General features: G+C 40.0%; 2 protein-coding genes across 2 annotated transcripts; one reads left to right on the forward strand and one right to left on the reverse strand.

Moving 5' to 3' along the window:
• Positions 1-1,123: 1,123 nt before the first annotated feature.
• LOC104954208 (zinc finger protein 318-like) lies at positions 1,124-5,001 on the forward strand. The gene is made up of 5 exons (XM_010781285.1): positions 1,124-1,746; positions 2,880-2,947; positions 3,050-3,146; positions 3,228-3,346; positions 3,908-5,001. Exons 1-5 carry the CDS (start codon positions 1,224-1,226, stop codon positions 4,466-4,468), a joined length of 1,368 nt encoding a protein of 455 aa, XP_010779587.1. The 5' UTR covers positions 1,124-1,223; the 3' UTR covers positions 4,469-5,001.
• Positions 5,002-8,691: 3,690 nt separating this feature from the next.
• On the reverse strand, positions 8,692-10,036 carry LOC104954209 (pre-mRNA-splicing factor CWC21-like). The gene is made up of 2 exons (XM_010781286.1): positions 9,484-10,036; positions 8,692-9,376 (listed from the first exon to the last, which is right to left on the reverse strand). Exons 1-2 carry the CDS (start codon positions 9,681-9,683, stop codon positions 8,692-8,694), a joined length of 885 nt encoding a protein of 294 aa, XP_010779588.1. The 5' UTR covers positions 9,684-10,036.
• Between the last annotated feature and the right edge of the window lie 667 nt (positions 10,037-10,703).

Genomic DNA, 10,703 nt, shown 5'->3' on the forward strand with positions numbered 1-10,703 from the left:
GGATAATGAAATATTATATTATTGTGTTTTTAATTGGTTAAAAATACAAGAAAGTGGACGGCGTATATCTCCTTATAATAATCAAACCACTATCAATCTCCATTAAATTAATAAGGCCGTATCTGCGAGTATCTCAGGAAACAAATATCAGAATACGACTGATCTGGGGGGTATACTACGAAGCAGGATTTTCGCTTAGCCGGCTAACTACTGCGGTCAAGCCAGCCGTCTTTCACTTTTGCCTGGTCAAACCAGCCGCCCCTGTATTTCGAGTGCGCGATTAGTTACAGGTTTACGGTAATGCAATAAAACAACTCTGGGAAGCTGGATTTCAAAGTAGAGGATGGCATGTGGTTCATTTCTATTATTTGCGATTGAGGAACAGGGTAATTTATGAGAATAATTGTAGGACTTATTGCTTCATAAACTTGTTCCACAAATACTATGAACTACTTTTACTGTGTACTTTTTGAGAATGGCAAAATTCCCTCCAGAGAACAAGAAGGAGCATTTTTGTCTAACTTTGACGTGGGATAAAAAACATTTCTTCCATAAGTAGTTTATGAAACTGCCATGTTTGTACTTAATACTTCTAGGACTACTTGCAAACATAATATGAACTACTTTTACTGTGTACTTTTTCAGTAATTTGAGTTTCAAAGTCCTCTCCAGAGAACAAAAATTAGCATTTTTGTCAACTTTAATGTGGTCTAAAAAACATTTCTTCCATAAGTAGTTTATGAGTCTGCCATGTTTGTACTTAGTACTTGTTTTTTAGACCACATTAAAGTTGACAAAAATGCTAATTTTTGTTCTCTGNGCACGCTTCGTCGTCCGACTAACGAAAACGGCCGATTTCGGCCTGGTGTGTCAGGGCCTTAAGACCTATTGACTGAACTACTAAGCTGCAAGGTCCAGTGTGTTACTGCCAACACTGTTCATACCACATTCTGCACAGTGGACATCCACCTCCATGGATATAGCTCCTGGTATAAAACATTTGCAAACATAGACATGTACGTCGTTTTTTCCTAAAACATTGAATTAATAGCCAAACAAGATAACAAAGGGAAGAAGCTGCTATCTGCTAATTGTATGTCCTTGTTATAATTTTGTTTGTGCAGGGTTCAGATGGAAGCAGAAAAGTGGAGCGTGTTCATGAAGAGCAACGACATCAGCAATATGAGAGCAATGATAATTCATCATCATTGGAAAATGACAGTATGCTGCTTCCCCATGACAGAGTAGGGAGCGACTTCTCTTGGCTGCAGGCGCAGAGTCAGCAGGAATCCGCAGTCCTGAAGGCTGAGGAGCTTGAAGATGAAGAGTCGTTCTTGTACGGTAATGAAGACACTGGAGAAAAAAAAACCAATAAATCCTCCACCACACTTTTTGCAGCATACAAACCACAGGGAATGGATAGTTCAGGCAGTCAACAGAACAAACCCATTTTCAGTAGCTTTGGGGATATGCTTGATCTCAAGCAAACCCTTCAAAGGACTTCCTCGAGCGTAGCCTCTGCCAGTCTGGACAGCAGTGAGTGTGAGAAGATCAAGAACATATTAAAAAGTCTGGACACAGTAGACGTCGGCAAGATCATGGGGAAGATGCAGGGTCAAAAGGTGGAGAAGCAGCGGTCTCCTGCACCTTCCAGTTCAGAGCAGACAGCAGCAGCCTTAACCCTGCCCGAGCTGGGTAACCCTAATGTACGGCAAGCTCTGCAGTCTCTACAGTCACTGATCAAAGGTAAGAATACTGTGTTTACACGGATTGATTTAACTGATCATGCCATCACCTCTTCAATCAGCTTGTTCATTGAGTTAAAGCGGCAACAATTGTTTGCTTTAAATTATCATTTTGAATAAATGTTGATTGCCAAATGTAATGGCTGTTAAAATAACAACACCATCAGCGTTTAGATGTATTCCTTATAAGCTTCACCTTTACTCTGTAATTCTGTTTGCCACCAATGAGATCTCCCCATTTGAATTAAAGCAAAAAGGATGTGCATTAACAATTGTGTAACCAAAACAGGAAGAGGTTTGCGCTTTCGTTTTTCCCATTGACTATCGGTAGCTATCCCCAGTAACCAGAGTATCAATGTTAACTATTTGTACTTACTTTCCCCAGTACGTGGAACAGCAGAAGTAACTGTGTAAGACAAAATGCAGTGTATTGTCTTTAGTAGTAGGTCCAAAGGAAAAAAGGTTTGTTAAAAAATAACACTTGGAAACACAGTTCTCAGTTCCCATGGACAGGGCAGACAAGTGACTTAAACAAGTTATCAGGGCAGCAAACTACCAATCACATTTCAACAATAACTATAACCATGTTTGCTAACAACTGGTTAAATCCTCACATAAATAAGTGCAATCTAAACTGCAAACTATTTTGTTGATTGGCCTTGGGCGAAATGGTAGGAAGTGATGCAGCTTTTTATTGTGAAAGGTAAGAGCGGAAAGAGTGTGGTGCTGCTGCCATTAACAAGGTGAGCGACATATAGTTTGTCTAGGTTCAGAGTACGGCGCATACATGTTATTATTTTACCTTAATAAGTACAGGCGGATTCATTCCCTCAGTTTCGGTGCTTAGTGCCATATCTCTCTCTTGAGATGTTTCAGCTCATAAATACTGCTCTGATTTGAACACTCTTTTGTTACGACAGAAATGTAATGCTGTATACCGCAATACTTTTCTAATGTCTCATTTGGAATCACAATTGATTTCTGATCTGTTTCTCTACAGTTGCCAAGGATAAGATGAAATAAGAGGTGTATCAACTGAAGTCCGCTGGATCAATGATTTATCTTCTATGACTTTATTGTCTAATGCTTACGATGTGATTAAGAGGATTATATTGTTCTTTTTCTTTCTTGAAGCAACAAAGGAGAAGCGTGAACAAAATGATGGCAGTGGTACATCGCAGACATCCTCTGATAATCACAAGGTATTGATTTTCAAGCTGTGCTACTGACAGTGATACAATTGGATGCATTTAAGAATCACAAAACCCCTGATTTATTTTGGAATTGTTGCATGTGTTTTGTAGGCACGTGACAATGAGGAAGGGAAGAATGACAGACAAGCCCGGATGAAAAAAATGGAATCCTTGATGAATGAGCTGGAAGGATTGTTAAAACAGGATGGTAAGGCAGTCTCCTATGATGAATGTATCCTTTAGCGTTAAATACTCTACATACTTCACTGTCTGTCTTCTCTCTTTGCAGGATTGAGTTTTCTGTCACCAGTGATTGGGTTTTACTGTCAGAAATGTGAGGAGTTCATTGGGGATTTGAGTAGTGCTGAAACCCATGCAGCCATCCATCACCATGGGAACTCGGGCAGTGTAAGTATAACTCCCGTTCATCTCAAGGCCGCTTAAAACTCTTTGATCTTTGCAGTCTTTAGTCAAGTTATAGTGAGTCGTTAGGCCAGAATGTCCACTTCGTTGTATTAAAAAGAATCTTATGTAACTTTATTCATCCAAACTAAATATTTGTATTTAAACACTGAAGACTGTATGCTCAGTGTCGCTTTACATTTGCTTGTTTTTTGGACTAAATCTTAACTGGCAGAAACGATTAAATGCAATGCATATTCATGTATTTATTTATTAACTTTCTTGATTGCTCATGTTTGTACTAGTGGTTTTAAAATCTTTTCAGATGTGTTGGCGCAGGGGGTCCTTTTTTAGAGATTTGTTTGTCTGTGTTTTAAAATGTGTTTCATTTGCAAACCAAATCTATTTACGGGTAGAATAACAAATAAATAACCTGAACCCTGTTACCTTTTCACAATCTTTAAGTTATGCCCAAATTCATTTAAATAATGCCATAGCTTATATATTGAAAATGTACACTCACCGTAACATTTTTGCTGGAAAATCATGTTATTTATGTGTTTTTAGCATAAAGTGCGGATGGACAGGAATGCTGAAGACAGCAAGGGACCCTCGCGCCATTTGAGCAGCAGCTCTGCTCATCCACAACCCTCAGAAAGGAGGGACCACAGGGGCTCTGAATACAGAGAGTCAGCAGAGCACAGGAGTCACAGAGACCACCAGCAAGACCCCCAGCGAGACTGGAGGGACGACAGGGATCACAGAAACAAAAACCACAACGAGGGCGGGAGCCACGGGGACGCCATGGGAAACATGTCCTTGAAACAGGAGATGAGGAAGGAGAGGCTCCTCATCACGGTGTCTCGTGGACAGACCCCTCCTCCTAAAGGGAGGGCCAAAAAGGAGGTAAACAAGGAGCAGAACATCGGGAGTCATAACAAAATCAAAGTGGAAGACACTGACTGCAAGGGAAATCAATCCAACAGCAGCGGAAAAAAGAAAGGCCTAGTAAAATATGAAAGCAGCGACAGTAGTGATGATGACAAAGGTAAAACACAGAAAGACAAATCCCCTAAAAAGAAAAAGAAGAAGAAGAAGGATAAGAAGAAAAAGAAGGAGAAGTCCTAAGTGTTGAGTTATGCTTGATCCTACACTGAGAACCACATGGTTATTTTTTATAGATATGATCCGCAGAGGAAGGAGTTTTCATGGTGTAAGGAAGTGCACTTCCCTTAGATAAAGATTAATATAAATGTTATCTTTGTGATTCTGGTTGAGAGGGTTCTCGCCTGAAGTTTTGAGTTCTTTGAGGAGTAAGTTCCTTGCTCTGCTACTTCCAAACACATCCGAGACTCATCTCTACTAGACGCACAGGTGACATTTTGAAAATCTTCTTTGGCTGTAAATGTTCCAAAATGTCAGCATGCTTATTTTGCTTTGTTGCTTCCTACATATTTGGCAATGAGAATGAATATGTTGCTGTACAGTAAGCTTTCAGTTAACCCCCACATCCTGGTTTGATGTTTCAAGTCAGTGTTTGAATGATTGTATTAATACCAGTTACCGTGTACCGTGATGGAAATGTGATGTGTGTATTTTGCAGTTGTGTTCAACTTTCCAACTTGTCTGTATTTTTATCTGAAATAAAAGATCACACACAAGTCTGTCTCCTGTTTTGACATTTTGAAATAAAGAAATGTGTTTACCACATCATTTGAATGAGTCAAATGCTATTGCAATCAAGAGATCAGATGAATGCTTCATGGGTTTGCAGTGCATTGGCTAGAAAGATTGTCTTTTATTGTGATTGTAGTAATGTGTTTTTATTACATGTGCAGCACTTTGGCTCGACCAAAAATCGCTTTTAAATGTGCTTTATAAATAAAACTTGATTTGATAGCAAAAAGAAGACAGTTTACAGGATAGCAGAGTCCTTCACATAGCACTATAGAAAGTCAAATGCTGTAGGGTAGTGCTGTATCTATGATATCTTACGTTTATATATCTTTAAAACTACATTAAGGTGGCAAATGTAATTGCTGCCTGTGTTGAGAGACTTCAGAAGTGCTGCTTTTATGTTCCTCACAGTGAGTCCTGACTGGAGGCAATGAGAGACCTGTCTTTGTTGTTAATAAAGGATGGGAGTCTGGTATTTTCCAGGAGGCAAGGGCTTTTCTGTCAGCACAGTATTTCTGAAACTATAATATCACACAGCCTTTCCAAATGTATTTTATTTTTTTTTAAACATTTTCTCAAGCAAACTTTCTCACCAATAGCTGTATGAAAAGTGAGATCATATCAAAAAGGTCTAAGAAAAGTTTAGATTCCTGCTGTGAAATGAATAACCTGAAACAAATAACTGCATGGAATTTCGACATAATGATATGAATAATAATACGTTTTATTTGTATAGCACCTTTCATACAAGAATCTCAGTCCAAAGTGCTTCACAGTAGACATCTCTTAAAATACTCACAGAAAATCGATATCACATTTAATACAATAACCAGTAAGGCAAAAAAAAAAACGGCTTAGAATAGACATATCAAAAAAATGTATTAATGGTACGATAATAAAAGTGTATTAAAAGGAAGATAGTGCTGAAGAAAAAAAAACTTGTAGTTTTAAAAACATAATCCAGAATCTTAAAAGGACTGGCGATAATTTCACCCGGCTTTGTCCATGTTTCACAAGAGGAAGAAAAAAAGCAGGCTGGCACAATAAAACACAAACTGATATGAAAACATTTAATGAATAGGTGAATCTGATCACACACACACACACACACACACACACACACACACACACACACACGCATACAGATAAATGAACAGATACAAATACAAATTTATAAATACTCCATCTACACAGTATGCATGCACATAGACACAACCATAAAAAGATGCAAATACACATATTATGGAAAATATAATGCAGATACATGTAAGACAAGAATATTGTTTGAAATATGATGTAACTACGGTCTCCTTACTTTGGTCCTTACGGAGGTAGTGGATTAATAAACTTGAAAAAAAATTGCGTTCCTTGCAAATAAGTATTTTTGTGCAAATAAATGAAGGCTTACTAAAGAATGTTTCCTCACAGTGACGCCTCCCTTCTCATCTGTCAGTGTTCATTTCATGTTTTGTGTCCTTCCCTTCACACTTTTTCACCCACAAGGCTCATTGTATGTCTTTGTCTTTAGCTGCACTGGTTAGCTGTTAGGAGCTGCTGACAGCAGAGAGTTACGTGAGAAGTCAAATAACCCACTTTTATCATAAGATAATCTTTAGTATAAATTACATTTTTGTTGATTGGCCTCGTAAACTTTAATAATGACAGAAAACATACCTTTTGGATTTATAATTTCCTATTCCGCTCTAATGTGTGAGTGTGTTTAGTTGTATGTGTTGTAAAGATGGAAAAATGTATTGATATCATCTTTGCTTTATTGTATGCCTCTCTGTGAACCACCTTTCAAACATTTGCTAAAACAATATCTGAGAACTACAAATTAAATTTGAACTGTACTTGTGGGTCAATTAGTAATTAGTAATTAGTATTATCATGTAAATTATATTGTTGGTAAAATTTTGTTTAGGTTTTGACTTGATGATGGCTAAAATGTGATGACTATTTTTTTCTGTTTTGTTTTTGCTTTCACTTCCTTACCATGCACTTTTCATGAAATGATGAGTTGTTCTGTTCTGGTTTGTATTATGTATGTTTTGTGTGGGTGAGGACCCCAGGAAGAATAGCCAATGCTCATGCTACTGCTAATGGGGATCCTAATAAAAAAAAATTAAAAAAAACCTAGTCCAGAAGCCTGTACTACGAAGCTGGTTCAACCTAACCTGGATATGTTTGAGTTAGCCGGTTGGCCTAATCCAAAACATACGCGCTCTCGCTAAACGGTAGCTACTACGACGCGGGTTATCAAGTGGATCGTTCAAGCCAGCCGTGCCCTATCTAGTTAGGTGCNACTGGACCTTGCAGCTTAGTAGTTCAGTCAATAGGTCTTAAGGCCCTGACACACCAGGCCGAAATCGGCCGTTTTCGTTAGTCGGACGACGAAGCGTGCCCTGTCGCCCAAACTCAATTTGGTGTGTCCGTGACACGCCTTATTTGGCCTTTCATGGCCGACGCATGGCCGATTCAACATGTTGAATCGGCCATGCGTCGGGTCGGGCAGTCGAGCAAAATAAATCACTGATTGGCTGTTCAGCTAGCGAATCAGTGTATGAGAAGCGAAACGGAAGTGAGGGACGTAAAGAAACGCTTTAAGAAGGCACAAAGAATATCTTCCGCAAGCAACACTCCAATGGCTGATAGCTCCAGTACCGCACGAGACATGTTTTCGATGGACGAGATTGAAAATGGAACGCACACGATATTTGTTGTTTGTTTATATCACGGAGTCTGTTCTTCTTCTCTGTCTTCCGGTTGTAGCCTCTTTTGAATGACGAATACACACTACCGCTGCCTGCTGGTAAGGAGAGTTATTGCCACTCACGCATGCGCAGTTCGTACGTGCTACTTGGCCGTCGGCTAAAGACTTTGCGGTGTGTTCCAGTGCGACTGTTGGCCAAGAAGCAGGAGACGTGAGGCGACACAACAGTCGTGTTCCATCGGGACATGTTCTTTGGTGTCAGTTTGGTGTGTCAGGGCCTTTAGACTTAGCTTGGTAGGTTCAAGTCCAGCACGGATTAAAGCCTCAAACCCATAACTATTTGGAGTGTCTTCCATGTGGCAGCCCATCACCCTGACATCTCCTAACAACAATACTGAGAGCTGCCACCATACCATAACTAAAAGTAAATCCCAGATGTTAATGGTTATGATTTGGTCTGTATCTTTTTGAAATGGAGAGAAGTTAGAATAATTAGCAACACAATAAAACCACCACTGGCCTAATTCTATTTTTTAAGTTGATATATAAGCCATAGTTTGATATGAAGCTAAACAAAATGTATAACATGAACCAACACAAGAATATAGCCAGGATTCTATTGACTAGCTTCCCATCTGTGTCACCAGCACCTACTGTATTTAAAATGTGTGTAAATGACAAGAGCATTCCCAACATTTTGGCAGTTTGTATCATATTCATGTTTCAAGGACTGCGTTTTTCATGCACAATGGATATAAATGGGGTAATCTGGTTCTGCTTTTCTTTGTGACGTTTTAAATAAATGTTGTAATTTCTTTACACTACTGTGACCTACAGCAGTTGACAAGGTCTGTGGCGGATCTTCACCCTAACTCACTAACAGCTACAGTCATCGTGTTTTTAGATCAAGTGTTAAAATAAAACACTAGATATACTTCTGTCCAGGTTTACATAGATGCTATTATTCATAAATCCCAGTTTTTGTGCTGGTTGACACAGAGCATTTTAGAAAATGGATGAGGAGCCATACCTGAATAGTAAGTATGGCATCTTTGAGAGTGGGCATCCGCTCCTCCAGTTCTTTGCTGTTCATGACCAGCTTCAGTCCTTTTAACAGACTATTTTCCGTCAGATTATGACTGATGCCAACACTGCTGCCAAAGCTGGGGCTGGTGCTCCTCTTTCTCTTTTTGTCTTTTCCATGCCTCCTTTCAGCACTGCTGCTTCGTGACTTTGACCTCCTGACCCGGCTCTTGCTCCGCACATGACTCTTCTTGCTTCGACTGTGGCTACGACTTCTGTTGCGGGCCCTGCTTTTGCTTCTCGCCCTGCTTTTGCTTCTTGCCCTGCTCTTGCTTCTTGGCCGACTCTTGCCCCGAGCACGACTTTTGCTCCGTCCGCTTTGGTCTGGCGAACGGCTTTTGCTTCTTGCACGGCTCTTGGCTCGAGATTTTCCGCGGGTTCGACTGCGGCTTCTGCTCCTGGATGTATTCTTCTGGAACTCAGGATTTGATTTCATTGCTTCTTTCAGGACACTTGCCGATTTAAAAGCTTCAGCCAGGTTGTATGCCATGTTCCCTTTGAGATAGTCTGGCAAAGGCTTGTTTGTTGCGATGCATCTCAGGAATTCCTCACCAGCTTGATCACTGAAAAGCAGCATGCATTTGTTTCAAAGGAGAGAGAACTCAACATATACATTAAAGCATTAGTTCAACTGTTCCTGCTTAGAATTACACAACATAGAAAGATGTACCTGCTGTCTGGAGGATGTTCAACCGGAGTTGTATTCCACTTTGGGATGGGAATATGCAGTGGTTGTGGAGGAGGGACGATCTGCTGGCTGCCTCCCACAGCAATCACTGTACTACGGTCTATGGAGAAGCTGCTACAGTGGGGCTGAAAGTATTCAGAATTGATGTTATAGTGCTGTACAATACATAACTGTATTAGCATACTTGAGAAAAAACCTATTTGAAAGCGGGCCGTTGTATATGCTTAACATGTTTTTAAATGTTTGAGTAAAAAGTGTACACTAAACATTTTTAGAAACTTGGGTAACCGTTTAAAAGTTCTATGGTTACAACAAATTGCACAGTACGTTTTCAATTTCCAAGGAAAATTTGCTTGATCTTTCCGCAAATAAAATGCTGGACAGGCCTAAAATCAGCTGTGTGACAGAAAAGGAATAGGCCTATTCATATCATCATCATATCATTATCAGCAACAATTGGGCTCATGTATAGAAGAAACAGCCTGGACATAAGGGTCAATGCTGGCATACAGTGGGGCAAAAAAGTATTTAGTCAGCCACCAATTGTGCAAGTTCTCCCACTTAAAAAGATGAGAGAGGCCTGTAATTTTCATCCTAGGTACACTTCAACTATGAGAGGCAGAATGGGGGGAAAGAATCCAGGAAATCACATTGTAGGATTTTTAATGAATTAATTGGTAAATTCCTCGGTAAAATAAGTATTTGGTCACCTACAAACAAACAAGATTTCTGGCTCTCACAGACCTGTAACTTCTTCTTTAAGAGCCTCCTCTGTCCTCCACCTGTTAACTGTATTAATGGCACCTGTTTAAAGTCGTTATCAGTATAAAAGACACCTGTCCACAACCTCAAACAGTCACACTCCAAACTCCACTATGGCCAAAACCAAAGAGCTGTCAAAGGACACCAGAAACAAAATTATAGACCTGCACCAGGCTGGGAAGACTGAATCTGCAACAGGTAAGCAGCTTGGTGTGAAGAAATCAACTGTGGGAGCAATTATTAGAAAATGGAAGACATACAAGACCACTGATAATCTCCCTCGATCTGGGGCTCCACGCAAGATCTCACCCCGTGGGGTCAAAATGATCACAAGAACGGTGAGCAAAAATCCTAGAACCACACGGGGGGACCTAGTCAATGACTTGCAGAGAGCTGGGACCAAAGTAACAAAGGCTACCATCAGTAACACACTACGCCGC

This window comes from Notothenia coriiceps, unplaced genomic scaffold (assembly GCF_000735185.1).
Source record: "Notothenia coriiceps isolate Sejong01 unplaced genomic scaffold, NC01 NC01_scaffold00023007, whole genome shotgun sequence".
NCBI classification, from domain to species: Eukaryota; Metazoa; Chordata; class Actinopteri; order Perciformes; family Nototheniidae; genus Notothenia; species Notothenia coriiceps.

Coding starts and splice junctions, on each gene's coding strand:
- LOC104954208 (XM_010781285.1), top strand. CDS start 1,224: ATGCTGCTTCCCCATGACAGAGTAGGGAGCGACTTCTCTTGGCTGCAG. Junction 3,147..3,227: donor AGGATTGTTAAAACAGGATG/GTAAGGCAGTCT, acceptor CTCTCTTTGCAG/GATTGAGTTTTCTGTCACCA. Junction 3,347..3,907: donor ACCATGGGAACTCGGGCAGT/GTAAGTATAACT, acceptor ATGTGTTTTTAG/CATAAAGTGCGGATGGACAG.
- LOC104954209 (XM_010781286.1), bottom strand. CDS start 9,683: ATGCTAATACAGTTATGTATTGTACAGCACTATAACATCAATTCTGAA. Junction 9,377..9,483: donor GAACATCCTCCAGACAGCAG/GTACATCTTTCT, acceptor GCTGCTTTTCAG/TGATCAAGCTGGTGAGGAAT.